The sequence below is a fragment of the Melanotaenia boesemani genome, chromosome 8, assembly GCF_017639745.1.
Source record: "Melanotaenia boesemani isolate fMelBoe1 chromosome 8, fMelBoe1.pri, whole genome shotgun sequence".
In the NCBI taxonomy this organism is placed as follows: domain Eukaryota; kingdom Metazoa; phylum Chordata; class Actinopteri; order Atheriniformes; family Melanotaeniidae; genus Melanotaenia; species Melanotaenia boesemani.
The window spans coordinates 24,027,270-24,053,316 of NC_055689.1; the positions used below are offsets into that span (position 1 = coordinate 24,027,270).

Genomic DNA, 26,047 nt, shown 5'->3' on the forward strand with positions numbered 1-26,047 from the left:
GTTCTCTCCTTTTCTCTTTATTTCTCCTCTAGCCACCTTTTTCTTTCTGCTGTTTCTCCGATCCGGTACAGCGGTTACAAGCAACAACGCATTTTAAAATAATAATAAAGAATAACATTTGAGATTCAAGGAGGAGCCCCATGTCCAGAAGGCTCCTCTTGGCAGAGTAAATTTGTTCGGCACAATACGGCAGCCATCATTCTGCTGTCATGATGCTGGAAAGGACAGGTTTAAAAAATAAATAAATAAAATTTAGATGTGGGAGAAATAGTCAGCTCCTCTTACTAGAAGTTAAGTAGACATCCTTGACAAGATGCAGTAACTACAAGATAGCCTGTTTTGTGGTGTGATTTTTGTTGTTGTTGTTGTTTTTTTTACATTGCAGCTCTAAATGCATGGGCCCTATCCAGAATGACCCGCCTTGTGTTCTTTATTGAGCTGTCGACGTGCGATATTAATATCAGCTGACATCCATCGCCCTGTTTAGGCTTTAGGATGCTCTTTTTCCTAATGTTCCCTCTCAAATAATTGATAAAAATATACACATAAAAAATAATAAATGTTTTATGTTAGCTGATAATGTTGTAAGCTAGTAATTTTCTACTATAAGTACAAGCTCAGAGTACTAATGCTACTTAATTATTTATTTGTTGAAGTTTAGTCTAATTCCAAATGACAGAAAAATTAAAGGGGGAAAATGGACTCTATAAACGCCACTTTTATCATTTTCAGTGTTTCCCCATGTTTACAGCCTTGAGGGGGCGGAGGAGACCGACTCACATCCATTAACAACAATTTGTATTTTTTGACCAAACAGACTATGGTTTCATATGTGTAACTTAGGGACATGCCCAATTAAGTGGGTGCAAATTTCAACCTTATAATTAGCTCTGGCGAATCGTGTATTCACGAACTCTGCGGCTGTAAAAGATAACCTTACCACTAATAGCCTAAATGTACAAGGTTTGTAGTTTTTTTTCTGAGTGTGTGAGCCTTAAACCACAGAAGTGGGCCACACAAATCTTTTTCTTCATAAACTGCCCTTTACTGTAGAAAGACATCGACAGTTTAGATTTTGCAGAAATTATGTATGGCAGTTTTATGGCATTTTGTATGTTGCAGATTTGGTTGTCTTACATCCGTTTGATTGTACTTTATATCTGTGCTAATGTACATTATTTACATGTAGTTTTACTTTTCATTTTGGCTGTGTAATACCTTTAGTCTGGAAGTCTGGAATAAATTATACAAGTGGCCCTTGCAGGCCCTTAGCCTGGCAGGTTGGTTCAGTGGCCAGTCCATGTGCAAACGGTGTCAGTGTACTGTCTGCCACTGAAAACATTTGTGCCTTGCTTGTGTTATCTGCGCGGTGGGTTGTGGGTGTGTGAGCGTCGAAGTAAAATGGCGGACTTGGCAAACGAAGGTGAGTAAGTAGCAGTGTGAGAAAAACAATGCAGCTTATGTTGCAGTATAAAGTCTACCCATACATTGTCTGGATATATAACAATTGAAGTGAAGCGCATCGGTTGCGGGCTAATGAGGACTTCGGGTGAAATGTAGCTTTGGAGAGGTCAGAAAACTACAACGTTAGCAAACTGGCTAACAAGGCTAATGGTTTGGCTAAGGGTAATACCTGGAATGCCTCGGAACGCCCTCGAATGCTGCTTTCCTGTAGCCGGCTTACCTCCTAACGCTAGCACCCGGCTATTTATAGAAAACATGTCTTGCCAACTGTGGTGGCTTAACGAATTTCTGTGTACTCGAACCCAAGCTTGGAGGTTTCGTGACGAAAAGCACGTCTTATGCCGGACTACCTGTTTGCAAGCATTTTAAGTTAATTATGCTCCTGTTGCAACGTAGTTAGCACAGTGTTGCAGACTAGCGCTGCGTTCTTTTAGGCGCGTACGGTAAAAATGGCAGTGTAGACAATGCTTTAGTGTATTAACTTTCCCCCCCCATTAAATCATGTGTGGATTACGCCCAGATCTACTTGTCATTATGCTACTCTTGTAACTAAGAGTAAATTAACAAGTTTTAAATGACTTAAAATGAGAGATGACTCATGCAGGATGGAGCGCATTAGCAAGCTAACTATAGCTAGAAAGCTAAACTACGCAAGGCTTTGTGGAACCACCGGTGGTGGCGACTATTTGCTGGAAAGGGTCCGCTAGTTAAAGTGGTAGTTGGTTAACATAAGCCGGGAATATCTTTGGGCCAATTGAATGCCTGGAAAGGCCCTGCATGCCATAACCCTCATATTTATTCGCCAAATTAGCTGATTACGAGTGGACACAAATATGGTTGATAAATATAGGTCACAATATTTTCATGCTCATGCATCAAACGTGCTTCATACACAACCAAACGGTATGAGCCACGAGGGCTTCTGTCAGGAGTGTGATTGTTAAACAAGTCTGACTCTGTTATTTGTCTCTTATTGCATACATGTATATTAAGGTCAGGCTCGTAACGACAGCGAAGCTACACCTGCTGAGTGTAATAGGCCCAACTCGGACACAGGAAAACCTTTGTCTGATAACGTTATTGGATTACACATCTTATAGAGGTTAGAGCGTGAAGCTGGTTGCTGTAAATGACCTTAGGCGCAACCAAATTATTACCTGGCTCTGCGATTGATTTTCTTGTTATAATTTGTGGATTTTGCTAGATTTATAGTCTTTTTGCTATTTTATCACATAGGTAAATTTAAGTCGTGCTTGTCCAGATAGATTGATTACAGTTTTGTTTTCCCAAATGATGGACAACAATTTCTTCTGCAATGGGAAATATTGTTTATCCTTTTACATCTGCACAGTATGATTTAATTATTCCAGGAACTCATAATAGGATTGCATGATTAAATACAGTCTGTTTGGGAGTTATCTTCTCTCAACTATAAATTTGACAGTGTTTATAGCGCTGAAACCTATTTATGACTTATTCAGTCATTTTACTATTCTGTTCTGTTGTTTCTCTAACTGGAAGCTTTAACATAATGAATATTTTAATGGCTCTCTTTTATTCAGTTTGTAAAATGTAACATTTTAAGATTTTAAGTACTTGCTGATTTTACTGCTTGTACTCTTGTATTTCAACAGCACCCAAGTGATTACAGTTTTTGATATAACTTGTTTCTTTTCATCTACAAATAATGAAGAATCAAATAGACAAAAACACTTTAAGCTAGTGCCAGGATGACCAGCCTACATTTTTTCTTAACAGACAAGCCTGCCATAGCGCCTCCTGTGTTTGTTTTCCAAAAAGATAAAGCACAGAAGGTAAGTTTTGCTTGTTAGTGGTTAAAGCTATATGTTGTATATTTACAGACTAGTACACATTCAACATACCATGCTCAAGTCTTGTGTGTTCATTACTGGTTAACAAGTTCTTGTGGACAGCCAAAGTTCTTGTCCAGATAGATTTTAAGGCTCTGTGTAACTCATAAGTAGGAACTATCCTACTTATGAGTTACAGCAGCTTGGAACTGACTAGTGCTGTGTTTAAGCAAATCTGTTTTGTTGCTGTTTAATTTTAATGAGCTGTACAGTTCTTTTTGGATGTATTACAAGTAAAAGATTAATTTGTGTTATTTGCAGCGATCTGCAGAGGGCTCGAGTGCTGAAGATGGCGAAGGTAAAGAAAATATCCTAACCTGCCTGTATTAATATTATTATTGTTATCATTATTACTTTTTCCCCACATTATCTTTCTTTTATATTTTTGAAAACTGTGGTGTTTTTTTATTTTTTTAATACCAGATTCAGACAAAGATGAGGGAAGCTACTCCCCCCCTGTGAAAAGGGAACGGACCTCATCGTTCCCACCCCCACATTCTGGTAAGGACACGTGGTAACTAAACAGGGTCTTTATTTTTTCTTGATTCTTGCTTGTGGTTCACGCATGGATTTGTATGCTGAGAGTAATGTCTGCTTGCTACTTTGCAGTTCCCAAGAACAATGTATTCATGCCCTCAAGTTTCTGCCAGTCTCCAACTGGGAACTCTGACTCTGAGCCAGGTGAGGCATCTAAACCATGTTTAGTTTAGTTATACAGCTTTAAGCTTTTCTGCAGTATTAATATTTATCTTAAAAAGTCAACATAAAATTTTACAGCAGTTTAAGGCAACAATTTCAGTAAGTTTCTTCAGATCGACTTACAATAGCTTTCTCTAGCTGGGGGTTTAAATGTCTGAGTGATCTTTGAAAATGTTGGTTCTCTATAATTATGGTTTCTAGTCAGACTAAAGTAAAGTTTCCACACTCCCACATCCTGAATAGTGAAACAACTTTCTTGTGGTCGTTAAACCTCTGAGTTTGTGTCTGGTGTAATAGACCATTGGATTACATCTGTAGGAATTACTCATGTGTAATGTAATTGAACATGCACAAATTGGAGCATTGTATTGCTCAGCTATTGTAACCATTACTTCAAACATTGCTTCAAACAAGTTAACAGTGAGTTCACGCTATACATTACCCGTTTTGTTTTTGAAGCGTTATTTATGTTTCTATAAATGAGAGAGCCAGAGAATATTCTCTGATCCAGATTTGTGCATAAAATCTTTTATTAGTCCGGCCTTTTTGTTTGTTTATATTTTGTTGTTTGTTTTTATTTCTTTATTTTTTGCTGTTTTTGTCTTTTCATTAAGGCTGTTTGGGAGTTTGCCCTTTTGAATTAATTTAATCTTCACTTTTCCCGCATCCTGTTGTTTCTCAGTGACATTCTGTGTCATTTATTGAAAACAGATCAGCATATATGGAGCAGAGAGAAGTGCAGTGTTTTTTGTGCATTAGCCTAGTATGCTAATTGACAGAACTTGCCAGAGAGGAGTGTTGTAAACTCAGTAGTTCAGAAAAGGCTTTCATGGTGGGAACATCATCACTTTTAGTAACCCTTCGATCATATGTAACAGTTCTGTTCTTAATTATAAATATTCTGATAGCCAAGTTCAACTACGTGACAAATTTATTAAGCTGGTTTATTATTATTATTAATAGAGGTAATTTTATCATGTACTGGTAGTTATTTGCATTTATCCCTTCATTATTTTAGAAAAATACAGTTTTTTACTAATAAAAGGTACTGTCTTTCTTTGTTCAAATTTTCTATGGTGTTTCTAATATTGATCATCTTTTTGTCAGGCAAATTTGTTTCCTTTAAAATGTCAAAGAGTTTTGGTCTTAATCATTTCCAAGGGCGCGTGCACATTGGCTTTGTTACGGTTAACTTTAAACAAACACTGGTCTGCTTCCACAGATGGTACTGCTCACTTGGAATAGTGTGAATACTCATTCTCTGGTGCAGACCAAAGAAGTTAAGTCTAGTCGGCTTGAAAACCGTGGGTTTCAGTTCATTGGCAACTTAACCCTGCTGTGGTTCGCTTACAGTGGGAAAGCAAACCTACCATTTATTGAACCAAGCTGACTGGCCAATCAGTCAGCTGGATTTTTTCCTTTTTTGTTGGTTTCCATACGTTTTCAGGGAATATTGTCCCGTAGTGAGCAATAGTTGTAACTACGTTACATTGTCATGGTGGTTGGGTCCACATCAGTACAGTGCAGTCTGAAAGCAACATGGACAAAAGTGTGAATTTTTTTGTAATACATTTCTCAATCAAACTGAGTCCTTGGACTATCCTTGTGTAAATGCACCCTAATACAAGGTAGTAGCATGGGTTAAATTAGGTTTTTGACATATTTGTTCAGGCTCCATGCTGCCTTTTGAAAATGTGCTACTGTAAAGTTCAAGCATGAGCAAAGTTGTAAATGACAACATACCCTATATTGCCAAAAGTGTTCACTCACCCATCCAAATAATTGAAATCAGGTGTTCGAATCACTTCAATGGCCACAGGTGTATATCACCAATGCATGCAGACTGTTTCCTCCAAACATTTGCGAAGGAATGGGTCACTCTCAGGAGCTCAGTGAATTCCAGCATGGTACTGTGGTAGGATGCCACCTGTGCAAGTCCAGTCATTAAATTTCCTCACTGCTAAATATCCCACAGTCAGCTGTCACTGGTATCATAACAAAGTGGAAGCGATTGGGAACAACAGCAACTCAGCCACAAAGTAGTAGGCCCCATAAAATGACTGAGCGGGGTTGGCGGATGCTGAAGCTCATAGTGCACAAAGGTCGGCATGAGACCTCCAAACTTCATGTGGCCTTCAGATCATCTCAAAAAGGGTGGGAAGAAGCTTCATGGATTGGGTTTCCACTGTCGAGCAGCTGCATCCAAGCCATACATCACCAAAAGCAATGCAAAGTGTTGGATGCAGTGGTGTTGAGAACACCGCCACTGGACTCAGGATTAGTGGAGACGCGTTCTCTGGAGTGACAAATCACGCTTCATCATCCAGCAATCTGATGAAAGAGTCTGGGTTTGGTGGTTGCCAGGGGAATGGTACTTGTCTGACTGCATTGTGCCAAGTGTAAAGTTGGGTGGAGGGGGGATTGTGGTTTGGGGTTGTATTTCAGGAGCTGGGCATGTCCCCTTAGTTCCAGCAAAAGGAACTCTGAATGCTTCAGCATACAAAGAGATTTTAGACAATTCTGTGCTCCAAACTTTGTGGGAAGAGTTTGGGAATGGCCCTTTCCTGTTCCGACATGGAGTTTGGTTTGGATGAACTTGATTGGTCTGCACAGAGTCCTGACAATCCGACAGAAAACCTTTGGGATGAATTGTAGCAGAGGTTGAGAGCCAGGTGTTCTTGTCCAGCATCAGTATCTGACCTCACAAATGTGCTTCTGGAGGAAAGGTAAAAAAAAATTCCTATAAACACACTCCTAAACCTTATAGAAAGCCTTCCCAGAAGAGTTCAAGTTGTTAGAGCTGCAAAGGGTGTGCCAACATTATGTTGACCTTTTTTGATTAAGAATGGGATGTCTATTAAGTTCATACTAGAGGCAGGTGAGCAAATACTTTTAGCATTATAGTGGTCCTTGCTATTAGAAAGGACTAGGCAGTAGAGTGGCAGTATTTACCAACATAAACAAGGCTGGATAGCTTAAACTCCTTGAACCAACGCCATGGCATGTACATTGTTGGAAAAAAACAACAAAAACAGATGTCTGTTAGACGAGTCAAACATTAGAGCAAGATGAGAAAATTGTAACAAATTGTGGTCACACAGCATTTGAGATTTGGATCTGGGCCAGATGTCTAAAGCGGAATAAACAGTACAGTGATCTCTGTTGCAAGTCATGCAGATTGGAAATGCAATAGTCACAAGCATACAGAAAATCAGACTCTAGTCTCCAGCTACTAGCATGAACAGCCAGCCTTGCAAACAATCCTCCCTGTGAAAGCTGCACATCACACTTCTGCAGCAGTCATGCTCATTCATTAGTCAGCCATAAGTCCTTTCTGTGGTAGGGTTTAAAGCTTATGTCACATTTTCTAATTTGGATATCTTTTGTAGTCAATTTAATGTGGTATTTAAAGATAACCATTGTGCTTTTGCCAACATATGAAGTGTAGCATGTTGTTGCTGCTGTGATCTTAAAAGCACTATAGTGCATCCCAGTTAGGACAGAGCTCATGAAAGCCATTATCAGTGTATGTGACACACTGGCTTCACACACACTGTGTAAATTGCCTGATGGACCTGGTTAGTATCTACTAGACTCTAGTGTAATCTTTCAAGTCTTCAGGTCAGAGTGGAATTAGTTTTCACAAGCACTGTTCTTTTTTTTCTTTTTTTAAGCACAGATTAAGGCCAGGTCATGCCAAGCTAGCAAAGCTAGAGAGTAAGAGAGACAGAAGTAGAAAATGGATCAGAGGCCAAAAAAGTCTGCCATGTTACTTCATGAGACTTGGATTGCTACACAACTCTTAAGGGTTGCTGTGGTAACCAGCACTGTGATTAGAAAAGTGCAAAGACAGAAGTAACACATCTATTTTAAGACACTGTGTTGTTCTTGAATATTTTAAATCTCTGCTATCTCTTGTGCTCCATCTCACCAGAAGAGAAACCTGTGGGATTCCGTTTAAAGCCACCCACTCTTATACACGGACAAGCACCAAGTTCAGGTCAGTGGTGATCGTTTGCGTTATTTTGGTATTAAGTTGACTAAAATGAAAAAAAAAAAAGATAAATCACGTATCCCCTTATTTGCACACTTTACAAAGCACCTGCAGAAAATTATACATCTGTACTTGAAGACTCAGAGCAATCCATTGCATTTAAAAGGCATGAGACAAATTGTCTCTGTTGCAGGTGTCCCAAGTCAAAAACCCAAGGAGCAGCAACGCAGTGTCCTCCGCCCTGCAGTACTCCAGGCACCGCCCTCTAAATCACATATAGAATCCAGTGAGTATAGCTTAGACTATGGCTAAATTAAACACAACATATTCAGCTTGTTTTAAGGTTAAAAACTGCTGGGATCAGAGTTATGCTAATTTCTGTTTAATTTGCCTGAAAAAGAAGCCAATCACAGTTAATGCAAAGTAAATGTTAGATTCCAGATCCACATTTCATTCCCAAATGGAAAATGTACCAATGGGTTTTTTTTTTTTTGTGCTAGCCTAAAATTAATCAGGAAGAAAAAGTTGTTCTATACTAAATCAAATTAACAGCAAAGTAGATGCAGCCAACAACAATTCACTTAATAATTATCAAACACTTCAAGGGAGACTGCTGCAGAATCGATCTTAATTTGGTTTAATATTTTTGCCTTTAACTGACAACTTTGAATGGCTGTTTTAATTGTAGTCTGAACTAGGGCTGGACAATAATTCAATATCAATATATATCCCAATATATTTGTGTTCAATAACGTTGATATGAGTTTTGAACACATTATATATTTCGATATACATACAGTATATGATGACAACGTTTCACTGGCGTTCACGCCGGTCAGTGCTTCAAACCGAACAGAACGAGCCGCAACACATTGGCTATGTTAGTGAAGACGTACACCACAGACAAGGCGCCTGATGAAGCCCAGCAGCAGTTGGCTGTGCTCAACACGAGGAAGAATGCTAGGCTAGGTTAAGCTCCAACGCTTCTAGTTTTAGCTACAAAGCGAGTGCTCATGCCCGTAATGCAAACATGACTGAACAAGCATCTACAAGCAAAGAGAACGCAGACGAAATAGTTGATAAGAGAGCAAAGAATGACTCGATGGTACGGAAGTGGCTTGGCTCAGTGTCGCCAACTTAGCGACTTTGTCCTGTTCGTTTTCACTCCCCTCTAGCAACTTTTTCTGGTATTATTGGAGACTTTCTCAATTAGGATCCGGTGATACGCAGACGCCCCCCGCAGCTGCTGCTGCATCCAAGCAGGAGATCAGCTCCGTTTCATCACCAGGCTGGAAATGAAACCTGCTGCTGGCTGATCCCGCGCTGGTAAAAAGTTTAGTTTTTTGGGCTGCATGGTGGTGTGGTGGTTAGCACCGCAGCCTCACAGCAAGAAGGTCACAGGTTCGAGCCTCGGCTGGGGAGAGGTTCAAACCTGGGGGGTGGTGGCCTTTCTGTGTGGATGCGTGGGTTCTCTCCGGGTTCTCCGGCTTCCTCCCACCATCCAAAGACATGCATGATAGGTTAATTGGTTATTCTAAAATTCTCCCTAGGAGAGAGTGTGTGTGTGAATGGTTGTTTGTCTATCTGTGCCCTGCCTCTCACCTGTAAAAATGCTGGGATAGGCTCCAGCTCACCCGCGACCCGTAATGGAATAAGTTTTAGTTTTAGTTTAGTTTGTTGTGGGCATTTTTGGGCAGTTTTTCTGAGGCTTTTATATTGTTTATATCGATATCAGAATTATATCGTATCGACCGAAATTAAGAAATATATCGTGATAAAAGTTTTGGCCATATCGTCCAGCCCTAGTCTGAACTCTGAACCTCTGCTTTCCTGCGAAACTAGGGACTTGAAGTAGCAATGCTGCTTCAAAAAGTGTTTTCAAGTCTGATGACTTTTCTCCCAGGAAGTGATCAAGAGTAGACAAACCTCCCATAATAAGATATTTCTGTAAGCACTTGCTTCACCAGGAAGAAATCCAGCTGTACGTTTACTTGCTGCATCCTCCTGTGGCCACATATGCAATGCAGGCATGCTGTTAGCAAATTCAGACAGCACAATGAGCACCTGGATGGCAAGATGCATTCATATCCTGGTCAGTGATGTTCACATGAATCTAAATACTTAATAATTTTCAGCACACAATAGACAGGGGCCCTGTTACATATTAAGTATGTTTATTGAGAGCTGTGCTGTCAGTTATATATAGGTTTCAGCACTTCGCCCTCATGTTTCAGTTTCTTTTAAAACAAAAGATGTGTATGAATAATTGTTCATTATTTGATGAAAAAGTGATAAACCTTGGTCAAAATTAGCATGTCACAGAAGTGGATTATTGTATATTTAATGAACTTATTTGAGTTCAACATGGTGGTTGAAAAATGCAGTGTTACTTAAACCTTTTGTCTCACATTATGCCTTCATTTACGTTTAGTATCTACACAAACACTTGGAGTGTTATCGACTTGCAGGGGGTTGATATTGAGGAGAATGATGCACTTAACACTCAGTGAACAACAGTGAACATTAGCAACCTTAAAATCTGCACTGCTGAATCTTGTTTTCACAAAGAACTCTAAAGTTGTAACAAGTAGGCTACTAATTACAGCATTACAGTGTGAGAATGACACACCATGACAAAACCATTTAAACATTTCACTGGTATACCTAGCTGTGAAGTCATGTTGCATTGTCAAACATCAGTATGGACTAATTTTCCATAAATACTGCGCAAAAAAACACACAAACAATACTGCTCTAATAGCTGCATGTAGTTGTCTAAGAACATCTATATGATCTATGATCATACTGTGTGGCAAATCTTGTGGAGTTTAGCTTAGACTCTGTCTCAAGATTGCTCGGCCAGCCCCCAGACAGACTTAAAACACAAAGTTTCATGTCTCCTACTCAAGAACTCTGAAAGTAAAAGACTAGAGTAGCTATTCAGTGAAGACAGTAATCTCCTCTCAGCCATAATCTGTATCCATCAATCAAAAGGGAAAATAAAGAAGTGGATTCAGGTAAAGTTAGTTTAATTATAGTAAAATATTTTGGTGTTTCCAAGCAGTTCCTTGAACTATAGACTATACATATGTTTTTTAATGTATCCACAATGTTTATATTTCAGGTAATATTCTCTTTAGGAAAAAAAAATGTAAAATCTATAAATGATCTTCTTTTCTGTCTGCAAATATAGATTCCAGTTGTGGAACCAATGGCGTGAAAAAGTCATCAGATGGAGAATCTGTGACCCAGTCCCTCTTCCTAAACAACAAAGAGCACTCAGCTATAGTGGCCAAGTCACTGGTGAGAAGTGTCTGAATCTCAGCTCAAGCTTGGAGTTTAAAAGAAAAAAAATGTTTTGTCCAGGATGATTTTTTTTTCTTAAGTGCGGCTTTTGGTTCAAGTCAACGTTTGGGTGATGCTGCTGCTGTTTTCAAACAACACAGATGAAAAATTAACTTGTCTCTGTAGCAAATTGTAAAAAAATAGTCAATCTATGTTGATCCACACACACAGAAACACTTCATTATTATAACCCTGTCCTTTTATTCTCAGCCAGTTTGTTTTGAGATGACAGATGTGATTTAACACAGTTTACAGGATAATGTTGCACATTTCTATGTTCTTACCTCCATAAATTTAAAGTTCTTCATTTTTAATTGAGGTGAATAGTCAGTATTTTAAAGACAAAGTAAAAGGCAATGGCAGCCTCTGTTTTGGAGAAATAAAAGATATTTAAACATTCCTCTCAGCGCCCCACTAAATGAGTCTCCAAGTGGTGACTCATTCCCTTGCGTCATTAATTTTCAAGCTTTGTGGATGTCAGTTGAATAGAGATAATTTAAGAAATAATGAAGCACAGATGTATTATTTCTCACACAAATTTTCTAAAACCTACAAATGAATGAAATCACTGCAGAGTTAATTGGATGTTGGCAAGACGTGGATGGATATAATTATAATATTTATTTTAAAAAATGGGTTAGGCACTAATGTTTATTTTGAGTCAATACAAATGTACAAAAGTGAATTAAAATAGATTTATTAATATCTTAAACACGCGAGTTGCCAACATTACAAAAATAGACAAGGTGCTTAAATTTTCCCTTCAAACAACAGGAATTTGGTGTGACATCATAGTATGTGCCAGAAAAATCCTATAGCTTGTTTGGCCTGCAACAAGCATTTCAAAATGTAGGATTATTCCCCTTGTTATATCAAAACAAACCATAAGTAAAAGTTTCTCTTTTGCAAGATTTTAATAGTCTGATTTGCTTAAATTCAAAATGCCACTAAGTGAATTTACATTCTGCAGACAAACAAACCTTTTGTTGGAAATCTAAACTGTGACGTTTGTGTGTGTATGTTTTGTTGTATATGCATCATACCTCTTTGTGCCATACTAGTCTCACTGTTAAAGGCATCACTTTTTAGAGGTCATGATTTGCTATTAAAAAAATGAACCGTGGTCAACAAAAACAAACAAAAAAAAAACTGCAGCATTTTAATTGAGATTAAGTCATAAAAGTGTCTTTTTAAATCTAGTAAATGCACTGTAAATGGTATTTTTGGAGGCAGTAAAAGTGGCATTGAGTAGAAGTTGACCCTGGTGTCTTTTTTTGTTTCCTGTTCTTAGAAACATGAAAATGAGGAAGATGGAGCAAGTGGTGACAAAGATGGAGACAGAAGAGAGAAGAAAGAGGCAGATGTAGCATTATCTTTTGTGTTTGGTCAGAATATTAAAGACAGAGCAAAGGTGGGTGTGACACACAGTGAAGATGTAATTTTAGCTATTTTCATACATGAGATGAAATAATGTTTTTATAAATTTGTTGAAACAGTGATATTCAGTTGCTCAGACACTGGTCACTTCTGTAATGTTGTTCTTCGTAGGTCAAATGAATTACTGTGCATGTGCAGCAGTTCAGTCTTGTGCTGTGTTGAAAGTTAATGTATTAAGAACGCAGTCTGACCTGGATATTTTTTTGGGAAAAATGTTAAAGGAAAGCACAGAGGGAACGTAATTAAAACATGAAATTGACACATTCAGTGCTAACATATTAATGAAAAGTGGTGCGTGACTAAAAGGGGCCCCTGTACCAAGTATAAGAGACAGTTAAACAGTTAAAAGATGTCCTACCATAGCACACATTGCCCAACACTTCCTTTCATGTCTCTTATTATGAGATGTTTTGTGCTGGTTTTTTAATTGAAGATTGTCTGTAGTGGTTTGTGGCCTAATTTCCTGATGTTAGATGCCTTCCTTTGTTTTTTTTTTTTTTTCCTTGTAGTTGGAGGAGAACAATACGGAAAACAATTCAAAGGATGGTGTGCAACTGGACTCTCAATCAGAAGGCACTAATTATTTCTTACAGTACATCTCTACCCCAAGGTAATGAAATTGTGTCATCCATTACATATTTTTAGCAGTCCAATTTAATTCATTATTAACATCTACATACTCACTGATTCATACTTTCATTCCTTTTAGTTCAAAAAATGCCACAAACAGTGCAGACAGTGGAGCAAAATTTGTTTTTGGGCAGAATATGTCTGAACGAGTTCTGGTAAGTTAATATAGGTTAAAATTGGTTAGTCAACATTCTGCAGTTCTTCATCATTCACATGATTTGCCAGTGAATGTTTTTCAGTGATGAGCTTTGTTGTGTTTCAGAGCCCCCCAAAGGGTGAGGCCTTAAATGAGGAAAATAAAGAAGTTTCAGCTGCTCCTGCTTCAGAGCCTTCATCACAGGAAACCACCCCAGAAAAGGGTAAAAACACATTCCAACGAACTACGGAAAAATGGTTGCTATTTGGCTTGACTGCTAATAAATGTAAGCAAGAGACTTTGTTAAACTTCACTGACAACCACAAACAACAAAAACAAGATCTAAGGGCAGAGAAGCTGTTCACTAGAAAAACAAGCAGTCATTACAGAAAAGGTCATTGTAGTGCATCTAAATATTTAGAATAAACATTTCATTAATAATAAATATGTTAACACAAGTGAGGCTATCACTATAAACTGATTTTAGATTGTTGCATAGGCACTTTCAGCTAGTTAAATATTTAATTACCAGCCTTCATTTTGTCAGTAAAGGATCCTGTTTCAGCCTGGGCCTTTGATCAGTGAGCTCTTGGTTTTTCTTTTATAATTTTGCAGACAGCATTCTTGTCAGTAAAAATTCAGTCAGTAAGAGTGAGCAAACCCTCAAAGCAAGGTTCAGATTATTCACCCTGTGTTTTATCTTACCAGTGAACAGCGTGTCAGAGTCTTTGGAGGAGTCTGCAGCAGCGTACACCAAAGCCACAGCCAAGAAGTGCATCTTAGAGAAAGTTGATGTGAAAACTGGAGAGGAATCAGAAAGCAACGTTTTACAGGTAGAAGATGTGGCTGGTTCTCTGGGTTTATCAGAATGAAATTTAAAAAAAAAAACCTGTTCGAAAGTAATCCAAACTTTTGCTGTTTTACTACAGATGCAGTGCAAGTTGTATGTGTTTGAGAAGACTGCTCAGTCGTGGATAGAGAGAGGTCGAGGATTGCTGAGACTCAATGACATGGCTTCGACAGATGATGGCACACTACAGTCCCGTCTAGGTAAGCACACCTGTGGGGTAAAAATTATAATATTATATTTGACTGTTTGGGTTTTGTGCCAGTTTTGTAAGTGTTGGTATATAAAGGCCTATCATGCTTTTGCTTGTAATCCCAGTTCTTGCAATACCTAATATTAAACACAAGGGGGCACCAAACCATGCACTACATCAGGCATGTCAAACTGGTCCAGCAAAGGGCCGTGTGGCTGCAGGTTTTTGTTCCAACCAAGCAGCAGCACACCAGATTTGACTGATTCAATCAACTGATCTCAGTCTTCAGACAGCTGATTGGTCAAACTGTGTGCTCTTGGCTGGCTGGAACAAAAACCTGCAGCCACACGGCCCTTTGCTGGACCAGTTTGACATGCCTGCACTACATGAACAGACACTATAGACAGCACTATATACACTGTATACAGTTACTGACCTATTTAATCTTGTACCATGAAGGCATAAACAGTCAAGAGTGGACTAACTCGAAGCAGCTTCTTCGAGCTCTGATTTAATGTTGCTGTTTGTTCCTTCAGTGATGAGGACCCAGGGCAGCCTGCGGTTGATCCTCAATACAAAACTTTGGCCCCAGATGCAGGTGGACAAGGCCAGCGAGAAAAGTGTGCGAATCACTGCCATGGACACAGAGGACCAGGGGGTCAAGGTCTTTTTAATATCGGTATGTGTTGCTAGATAGTACTTCTTTTTTTTTCTTTTTTTTTTTTCTTTTGGGACAGAAGACACAAACATGGGTCCTCTCTTAAGAAGCCCCCCCCCCAAAACAAAACAGTCTCACTCCTACTGTTAATTTATTGGGCAGTTTAATTGCTGTTTTATGTTATGCTCAATGCAAGGCACCTCATCAAACATCATCCTATTTGACCTTTTTGTAGCCGGTGTTCCCTTTTAACATTACTGCTTTCATCTACATATTCATTTTAGTTTATGCTCGGCTACTGTTAAAAAACTTCATAACTGTCTTCTGATGTTTGACATTAAAACATTTGCTGGAGCTTAAAGGGCAGAATTTTTTTTTTCAGGCAAGCAGATAACGTGAAACATCCTCTAACACCAGTGTAATAAGCATGCGTTTTATGTTTATGTGGCTGAGCCACATCTACCTTTTTGTCTTCTCATCTTTAGGGTAGTTCTAAAGACATAGGTCAGCTGGCTGCAGCATTACATCATCGTATCTTAGCCCTGAAGAGCAGGGCGGAGCAGGAGACGGAGACCCCAGCAGCAACCATCCCTGAAGCAGAGGTACCACAGTCCAACGAGGATGACAGTGACGAGGAAGATAAAGCCTCTTCCTCGGCTGCAGCCTCCGCTCCTGTTACAAGTCAGTAATGCTTCTTTTATTCAATCAGTGTGTGTATTTACATGCTCCACGGCAGTGTGGTGGTTAGCACTATAGCCTCTTAGCAAGATGGCTTCTGGTGTGAATCATGGCTGGTTTTTGCATAAACTCACCTTATTAAGTGTGAGCATGCATGGTTGTTTGTCCTGTTTATTTTTGTGTTGACCAAAGGATGTCAACACATCCCTTTCGTACCTTGCCTCTTACCCAATGGCAGCTTACCTCACCCTCCCAGAGACCCTGAACTGGAAAAGGTTATAGAAGATGGATGGGTGCATGTTTATATGCATCCACCCATCCCATTATTTAGGGATTGGTCTTTATTGTAAGAACAATAAGAAAAGCTTCTTTAAAAAAAAAAAACAAAAAAAAAAACCGAAGGAGCAAAGAGCTTTTTATCATATTATCTTGCAAGCACCAGGATGACGTCAACCATGAAGCAAACACGGTCAGGATTATTTTATGCAGAAGAGAAAATAGTCTTCTCTTGCACAAACAAAAAGAAGATGAATGTGACTCAAGCTGATGGTTTCTTGTTATTGCAGAAGGGGAAATAAAAGCTTCACAGTGAGTGTTAATCTGTCTTCCAACTATAGACTGACGTTGAACCCAAATATCTTGTATTAAAATATATGTGTTTTATAAAAGCCGTCAGTCGCCAGGCGTAGATCAAAGCAGCTCTGCTGCATATAGAAGTTAAGCTAAATGTTTCAGCTATGAAGGGGAATTCTTCACTACCACAAACAATCACCAGTTGACAGGCAGATGTATCATTTTTGTTGTCTTACATTTGCCAATTAATCTAATTTTAATGCAATACCATTTTAACCATTTTCTACCATTTAATAGCCATATGAGGCTCTTAGATTTCAGCTGTTCCGGTCAAATAATGACCAAGTCACTGAATTTAGGAATTTGCCGAAGCACGAGTCTATTTGTTAGTGATGTCATGTTTGTTGGCCACCACAGCTAACTGTGTATTATGTACATGCATGATAATTTGCATATAGAGAGGGAAGAGGGCATCTAATCATAAGTGATCAAGAGTTTCCACATGTGGGTCACATTGATTATTGACACCACACTCCTACATTGCCAATGTCAACTTTGTTTGGGCTACTCTGTTTCTGCAGGTAATTCAGAGGGAGGGGAGAGCCAGGCAACAGGAAGCACATAGCGTCACTCTTGGACAGCCTGCTAAGATGCCGCTGTTGAGGCATTTTACTGTAGGCATCTCATGGACACCCCCTTGACCAATATGGGTCCTCCAGACCAGTACTTTTTGGATATTAGAAGTCTAGCTCCAGGAAATAACCCCCTGTGCCAGAGTGTCTCACCCAACTCGTGCAGTTCATCTTCTCTGCATTCAACGTAATATCTGGAATCGTTTCTTCCCTCCCTCTCCCATTTTGTGTTTTATTTTTGTTTTCGAGTATTTTTTTTTCCTCTCCTGATAGCAAAAATAAAGACTTCAAAGCTTTGGTTTGGGACTTTTCTGCTCATCATATTGATGAGTGTATGGGTGTTTTCCTCTACATTTTAAGTATGGCACATGTTAAGACTGCAGTTTCTACTTTGGGACCTTTATACTCACTCTACAGCTGTACCTCTGGACTCCACACATCCAGAGGAGCTTCATTCACACTGTGTTTGACTAGTCATCCAGCTGGTTGGTCCTTCATCAAGACCAACCTTCCTCTTAACCCCCCACCCCAACCAGTCTGTGCGTTAGATTTTGGCAAATGTAATTTATTTTTTGGCAGTGGTTTTCATGAGGCATCTCAACACATACGTGCTGTTTGTAATGGCTAGCCAAGACCACTCAAGTTGTCATTACTAGCAATTTCTTATATTTCCTATTGATCTATATTATAGTGAATAAAAGACTCAAACAATGCAGTTTCTGCTAATGTGAGTTAATGATGTGAGGACATAAGGGCAGAAGGATTCACCTCAAAAATTTCTCTTAATGAGATGTTAGTCATTCACTTTTTTTTTTTTATTGGAGTGAACTCATGAGTCTGCATACTGCATGTAACTTTTTCATTCTTTTCAACATCCCAAGGTTTTTCTTTTGTGTTGATACATATTTTTATGTTGAGAATTATATGAACTTTTTATCCATTTACATTTGGAAAACATGTTGGAATGAAGACTTTGTGTGGAAAATATGAGTGATAACTGTAATACCCTTTGAATGTCATGTACATTTGAATATATCATTTAGTAGCGCACCATGTTTTCTCATTTCCTCCAACTGCCCCCTTTACAAAATAAATCATTTTGGACTGACTGATTTGTTTCCTTTTGAAAGTCTGGTTTTCTGTTCTAGATTTAAAGCTAAAATCTAGCCATCAGTACCGTTTCATACCATGGCATCATCTTTAGTGATGGTTTGTAGTAGCTGTACAACAACAGCCGAAGAGAGAACAGATTTCAACCTTGGGTATGACTGAATACGTGGAAGGAGGGTGGTTCATCTGTTTTGTATTCATGTGCTGGATCTGGCCCACAGGTTGATGTATGCTGCGCTCTGACTGCACTGAACAGGAGTCAGACTAAATCTTGCTTATATACAGTATTCATCAGGCACAAGGTCATGAATATTTGATGCATGTACCTATCACCAGAGCCTAACACTATCATATACATCCAAACTAGAAACAGCGCTGCCACAGCTTGCAAGCTCTTAGTCTTATCAGCCTTTTTACTGTGACTGGGCCAGGAAGCATTTGTCCGCAGTGCCTCCTATAAATCACTGCGACTGATGTGAAAGTCAAAACTAAACACGTTCTCAGACCTTAGATGCTGAAACAGTAACAGGTGATCCTGTCTGCATGACTTGTTTAGTAGATTCACATTTTTGTCTTTGAATCTTATTAAAACAATACAAATATGTCTGAGTTAGGTTTGCTTTCACAAACAAGTTTTGCAAATGTTTGTCTCTTTCATTGCAAAATAGGCAAACGTTCTTCATTTCGGAAATGGTGCCTTCATAAAAAAAAAAAGTAAAAGACAAGAATTTCAGATGTGACAACTCACAGACGAGACAAACACAAGGTCTAAAGAATTGAGTGGTTTTGTAACTTGTGAACAGATGGTGTCCAGAGACGCAGCAAGCCAGATGTCAGTGGTCAGTAATAATAACGGTAACGTGCAATAACCTCAGAAAACCAGCCATAAAACTGATGAAGAGCCAAGGGCTAATCAGTATCAACATGTCATCATTCTAAGCAGGTTTCCTGTTGAAAATGTTTTTGTCAGCAGGCAACCTGAAACATGCAACATGAAATGCCTCACTGTGAAGGAGCAGTTGTTTTTGAGAAATTGCAGTGAGTTGTGATGCAATAAAAAAAAAGCATCTGTTGTTATGTGTTACAGTCTAAAAGAAGAAGACTAAGTAATGAAAAATTTCATGTTTAAAATTCAAACAGCAATCAGACGTTTTGGTTTATCTGCTGTATTTGTTCATGTTCGTGACAAAGTTAAAACTGACATATCACCAGTTAAGACTTCAGAAACCAAGCAAACGGATGAGATGAAATGCAAAGATTTATAAGACCTAATTAGAAATGCTAATTTGGATCTGATTAGTCCTTGCTGCAGAATGAAAATCTACTTGTAGCCCAGCATGTGAGCTTTGGAAAAAAAACTTGCTGACTCGTTACAGCTTCCACAAACCAGGTCTGTTTCTATTCAATCTCGTCTTTGTAAACTCTTGATATTTTACAAATCAAGTAGATGGGTTTGCATATTACAGGTCTTTGATATCTTAACTCAAAGCTCTTGTCACAGGATCTGTCCATGACTTTACTGAGGTGTAATTTTCCTGTCTTCATTGGGTGAATTCAGATAGAAAGGACATCATTTTGTGTATTTTTTAAAAACTATTTTCATCCTATTTGTGATGTTGCAAGCAAGACTCTTCCGCACCCACAAGATCTTTTTACATTGTCATCTGTTTTGTTTGCCCCCCCCCCCCCCCCCCCCCCCCCCCAAAACCTCAGTATATTCAGTTTACAATAACAAAAAAGAAACACAACACACACAAGAAACTCAGAGTGAGGCTTTGGTATTTTTGCTCCACTGAAACTATTAACTTGAGTCAAGGCCAGAAATGTTTGAACCACATTAACCTCAGAATCAACTCTGTTCACGAGCTCTCGTCATCAGCTGAACATATAATTTTATTTGTTTATTTTCTTTAGTTTTGGGGCCACACAATACTTGATTATAGCTTGACTATGATTCTCATCAGGGAACATATAAGCAACTTTATCTAAATACTTAGATATATAAAATAAAGATATGTTGAAGCTGTCAAATTAGATGTTTTGCTTCATTAGCCCAAAAAAAATTATAAGAACTACATGATAATTATATGAAGAAAATCTAAACGTAGTACTATCAAAAATATTTATAGCTTTAATGATTGCAAATTTTGTTTGGTGTCTTTTTTTTAATGAACCACAACCCATATAGCATGTGGAAAGTATTTAGCCGCATCATAAGAAATGATTAAAAATAATTATTATAAGAGATTATTTGAAACAAAGTTACACATGGTCTTACAATACCAGTCATCCATTCGGTGTGTAGATCGAGTGAAACACCAGGTTAAAAACCAACCAGATATATGCTGCTGTGTATTAAACTACCTGGCAGCGCTGAAACTGTGCTTGTTTGTTTTTATGTAGCTGCTAAACCAAAACTTTCTCTCCTGTTTCTGCTCAGAATCTATTTGCATTGTTTTGGGATCAAATGTTTCTTTACCCAATGAATTCAAATGACTCATAGCAGAAACACATTACTTCAGGGCAGGTGGAAAGCATTGTAAAGTTATACCTCTCAGTTGCAGCAGCTCCTGGATTTCAGTAGACACGGATCTCTTTCAAAGCTACACATGCTCTGATGTCAGAATGAGAAGCGACTAATATGCATTGTAAATGAACAAAGCTCTTATGTAATTACTCAAACAACTTCTTGTACAAATTCCTCACAGAAAACAGATTCCAGCTGCTGTTTTTGCTCCTCTTCACACTGTCAGCCTTGGTTAAATGCGTTCAAAAAAAGACCACATTTTTAAGACTTGTAACCACCTGTGAGATGGAGCATGTTTATAGAAGGCAGATTTGTAAATGAGTCATGTTTTGGCAGTGTTGTAAGGACAGTCATGTCAGAGAGGATTACTTTAGTCAGTGAAGTTTAAATGAGGATTTAAAGTTCTGATCGAGAAGTGAACGAAGGTAAATATCTTTCAAAATCAAATGATCTCAGTGGCAAAGCAGGTGCCACATAAAAAGCTGTCTTTTAAACAATAGTAAGAGGAATATGATCTCTTTTCAAGATGCCCTGATGATTCTTTATATGTTTACATTTATTTTATTTGCAAGAAATCAAAAGAGATTTTGGAAAATAAAAACTACTTTGACGCGATTATCTCTTTAAGGACGCATTAGATGCCTTTCCCTTCAGGATTTGAAAGTTGCTTAAATATGGTATATTGGATAGAATGAGATGCAAAATGGTTGGGACTTTAGTTAAAAATATAAATCTAATAAAATATGATTAAAAATTGTGCATTTATTAGATATTGTTCAGTCTGTAGGCTGTTTTGGACCTCTTTGTTGTGTTTATTTCCTTTTTTTCTTTTTATTATGTGCCAGATGTTGTCAATTTGTGGCATGTCTGGAATACAAATAGGCCAGATTAAAACCCATATATATATTATTTCAGTCATGCTGTTTTAGTATGTGCTTGTGTAATTGGGCATTGTCTGCATAGTACAATAAATAGCTTCAAAACCTGTATTCAACATTTAACATGGTAACAGTAGTAATCCATGCTATTCATACTATTCCTGATCTTGTTTTTTTTTTTTTTTTTTTTTTTTAAATTTTGATATGAAATCAAACTTCCATTCACACACACAGACACACGCATGCACGCACACTCACTCATTCACTAACATGCATGCTTATGCAGTCACTGTGTTGACCTGCAGGTTTACTAGCTACAGTTGTGTTTTCATATATCTGTTGCTGGTGTTGTTGTTGTCATTGTTCATGTTTTTCTAAGTTTGTTTTCTTGTAGGTGCTCCTGATGATTCTCTGCTTTGTTTTCCTCACAGAGGCCTTTAGATGTTTTCTGTTAAGTTTCTTTAAAGTTGTAGCAGTTAGTTGTCTGTTTTTTCTGTTTGGGTTTTTATTGTACAGTTGTTGCTCCTGCAACAACTCCTTCCTTCTCTTATCTGCCCACTCTTCCCCTTCCCTTGTTCTGCCTTTCAGCTAACATGCAATTTAGCAGTAACCAAATTGAAACATAAAGACCAACTGTCAAGGGCAGTGTTATTATCACAAAGCTTCGATCCCCTTACATCCATCAAGCTCTCCTTTGGTAAAGCAGATGTGTTCGGCACAGTACGGTGGCTGAACCCTCATTCTGCTTGCTGTAATGCTGCACAGGACAAGTTGTCTCTTCACCAATGATGACCACACACTGTACAGGAAAGAGGTGGAGCAGCTGACCAGGTAATGTGATGACAATAACCTCTCCGTAAATGTGCAGAAAACCAAGGAGGTGGTCTTGGATTTCAGGAGAGGCAGCAGTGAGTACCCACCCTTGACGATCAATGGCACGTTAAAAGAGTCAGTAGTACAAAGTTCCTTGGAATGCACATTGCTGACGACACTACCTGCTCCATTAACACCACTGCTCTTAAAAAAAATAAATAAAAAAGCCCAGCAACGCTTTTACTTCCTGCAAAGACTAAAAAAGGCCAAATCCCCTCCACACATTCTACAGAGGGACAATAAAAAGCATCCTGACCCACTGCTGCAGACAGAAAATTCCTACAGCTAGTAGCAGCAGAGAAGATCATTAGTGTCCCTGTACCTCAGACATTAATAGAGGGTGATGTGTCAGAAAGGTGACATGATGGGCCCGCTTATCCTTAACACTGTTTCTTTGTTCTCCTTTCATCCACAAAGAGACTTCAGAGAATACAAGCCAGGACATCCAAACTTCATAAATAATTCAGCAGCGCAGTGTTTCACTTTTCTGTCATCCATCTTTAACACACTCAGTGAATGTAGCATGCACTAATTCCCACAAAAACTTTTTTTTTTCTTTAATTTTACTCCTGCTTGGGGTTTAAAGATCATGGTCATGCAACATGTGTCTTTTGCCTTGTCCCTTACAGACAGATTTATACCCATAATGATGAAATCCTCAAATTCTTTCAAGTTGGGAAACTTTTTAATTAAATGGTTTGAGCTATTTGCTTAACAGAGTGGTGAATTCCTCATCTTTACCTCTAAAGCACGATTCCTCCCTAGCATGCTCTCTTTGTATAATCAGTCATGTCACTGACTTATTTCAGTTAAACATGCAGTTGTTTGCATTTTATCGCAACTCTGGAAATGCTACAACTTTTGTGGCAACAAGAGGGCTTCACTTGCATTATTTATTTATTTAGTTAGTTAGTTTTTATTTCCTCTTCTTGTTTTCTTATTACACTTAGCTTAAATGAAGATAAATTTTTTATTTTTTTTTTAATTTGAAGCCATCTTGGCAAAGCTGCCTTGAAAGTTGAGAATCAAATGTGAGTCTTGGATGCAGAAACACCCAGTAGAACATCCATTTTTAAGTTATTCTGTAAAACAATTAATTCAATGTTGATAAAAACCGATTCTTTCTTATTATGGCAGTAATGCCAGATTGTAACAGGTTATGCGAATGTAGGACATTTTCCCTTTACATCAGTCTTATAATCGTTTCTCACGTTTCTTTTTCATGTGGGTACTTCTTCCATGACTGCTGCTCTCTTTAAAAAGCTACATTTCTGGAGACAAATGTAGATATTGATATATATTGTTCTATTTTGCTATGGTTACCTCAGATAGGGTTTTTTTTTCCCTTCAACTTCCATTCCCTTGTAGTACCACATGGTGGAGCTGTGAGGTAGAAAAGGTGAGAAACAGGTAAATACTAATAGTCCAAGATTTATTAAGGAATTGCAGGCCACTTTAAGTTCAGAAATGTATCAAGCATTAAATATATAATATCAATAAGGTATCTGTAAGTTCTGGATAGGTTTGAAATGTTAGAAATATATGCTTTTGACAATTTTACGCTACTCTTGACATGATTCAGAGTTGCACAAAAGCCAAAAACACAAAAAAGAAGCAAGAGAAAGAAAAGTCTGCAAACAAACATTAAGTAAGAAAACAGAACTTTTAAACATTTACAACTTAAATTAGTTGTATCTTCCTCAAATGTTTGGTAAAATTAGCATTTAATTAGTTTTAAATCATCTCAAATCTGACATAATTCAAATTTTAGGCAGATTTCAAAGTTAAAACTTGTTTTATTCTGGATCTTGTTATAAGACATCGAAAAATAAACATGTTTATTTTAATTTATAAGACCCTGCCTGAGTAGAAACAGCAGTTCATACTGGTGTAAAATAGCCGATTGACTAAAGTAATTAATTTGATAATAGTATGTAGGCTAATAAAAAGCCAAAGTCCGAACAGAGGCTTTGAGGAGCAGCTGAGGTGATCCGCAGGATCATCACTCCCTCCTGCTTTCTTGCTCTACACGTTGCCCCACTCCTTCTTCCCCTCCCGTTAATCCCCCTATTTCATCAAATCCTGCCACTCCCAATGATCACCCCACCCCAAAGCCCCTACAAAATACTCATGCTCACTTCAAACACTTGCAAACCCACTAGCACAAAGAAATAAACATCATAGCACGCACAGGTCTTTATGTATCTGACTCAAAGCAAAAGAATTTTTAACTTAAAATACTTCTTCCCTGCCCATAATGTTTGAACTGAGTAGCTCTTTTATAAAGAGCTAATGGTCCACTTACAGTTCAAAGGTTTTAAGGTGTGGAGCATTTTCCGATCCACGTGGAAATCAGTGACCTAACAGTTGAAAATACCAGCAAGTCACTCAGAAAGCAAACCATCAGAAAGGAATATTGTGAGGCAGTTAACTGTCAGCTGCTGTCAGCTGCAATATCTCTGAATTCTGTCAAAAACGCTGGCATCCTTACAGCCACACTCAGATCATGAAGAAAAGACTCAGACTGGAGGACATACTGGTGGTGAAGTACTGTAAACACACACCAGCCAGCTCACTGAATACCCATCGAGATGGTTTCATCCAAGAGCTACTTAGAGACTACACTACTAAATTAAACGCCATGTGCACCCCTAGTATCACAGCCTCAGCTAAGCTACTAAAGAAGGTAAGACACCTGGTTACTGTACTCTGATCCACACTTATAATTAGCAACCTCTACATGTGAATCATAAAATGATTGTCCTTAAAGTAGATCTTATATTGTTGTCTTTTTCCCCCAGACATAACTCCATGAATTATTGATTATTTAGGTTTTAAGTATTTATGAATGGAAACAGCAAAGTGAACATGAATTATGAATTAATACAAGGTGTCATTAGCATCTGTGACTTGTGCGCATCTATCTCTCTTATTGAGTTATCCATGATCTAACATTTCCCTCCAAAAGGAATTCAATATAAATCTTCTCATGTAATTAAAGATGTAACACCCACTGTCTCAATGTAATAATATTTTTATATAAAAGATGAAATACAGCCAAAATGGACTTTGTTAATTTACCTCTGGAGAATTCAGAGTTGCTCAGGAAGAGAAGAAACACCTGCTCACTGCAGTTGTTCGGGCTGTTTGGGTTCTCCAGAGTCAGTGCTGCATCCTCCATCAGTCCAGCTTCTGAACTCCCTAACATGTGCAGCTGGTCATGGGAGGGGGTTGTGAAACTTTGGCATGTTTATTGTAGATCTTGTCAGCGTTGTTACCAACAACAGATGTCTTGTATACACTGACACTATTACACATTTATGTGGCTTTCCTTTACATCTGCAAACACACAACCATGATTTTGTAAAAAGTCAGAATGCTGTGTAAAATGTAAAGAAAAGCAGAATGGAATGATTAGGAGATCTCACACACCCTTATTTTATTCTCAATGGAATGTCAGTTGTTGAAACACACATTTTATCTTTTAAAGGAAAAATTTGCT

The 26,047-nt window shown here is 38.3% G+C and overlaps 1 protein-coding gene across 3 annotated transcripts; it reads left to right on the forward strand.

The window, feature by feature from the left end:
• Positions 1–1,334: 1,334 nt before the first annotated feature.
• Positions 1,335–18,265, forward strand: ranbp3b (RAN binding protein 3b). 3 transcript variants are annotated; one of them, XM_041992516.1, is made up of 17 exons: positions 1,336–1,423; positions 3,223–3,278; positions 3,597–3,633; positions 3,759–3,836; positions 3,945–4,016; positions 7,969–8,034; positions 8,222–8,314; positions 11,222–11,331; positions 12,665–12,784; positions 13,320–13,420; positions 13,520–13,595; positions 13,685–13,799; positions 14,285–14,409; positions 14,506–14,626; positions 15,153–15,295; positions 15,760–15,955; positions 17,107–18,265. In XM_041992516.1, exons 1-17 carry the CDS (start codon positions 1,402–1,404, stop codon positions 17,148–17,150), a joined length of 1,575 nt encoding a protein of 524 aa, XP_041848450.1. In that variant the 5' UTR covers positions 1,336–1,401; the 3' UTR covers positions 17,151–18,265. The 3 variants fall into 3 exon arrangements, with proteins under 3 accessions (XP_041848452.1, XP_041848450.1, XP_041848451.1); XM_041992517.1 differs by having other exon boundaries at positions 1,338–1,423; positions 13,703–13,799; XM_041992518.1 differs by lacking the exon at positions 8,222–8,314 and having other exon boundaries at positions 1,335–1,423.
• The last annotated feature ends 7,782 nt before the right edge of the window (positions 18,266–26,047 follow it).

Bases quoted from the DNA above. Each gene is read 5' to 3' on its own strand.
- ranbp3b (XM_041992516.1), top strand. From the start codon at position 1,402: ATGGCGGACTTGGCAAACGAAG. The intron at 11,332-12,664 runs GTGAGAAGTGTC...TCCTGTTCTTAG, and splicing joins CTATAGTGGCCAAGTCACTG to AAACATGAAAATGAGGAAGA. The intron at 13,596-13,684 runs GTAAGTTAATAT...TTTTCAGTGATG, and splicing joins ATATGTCTGAACGAGTTCTG to AGCTTTGTTGTGTTTCAGAG.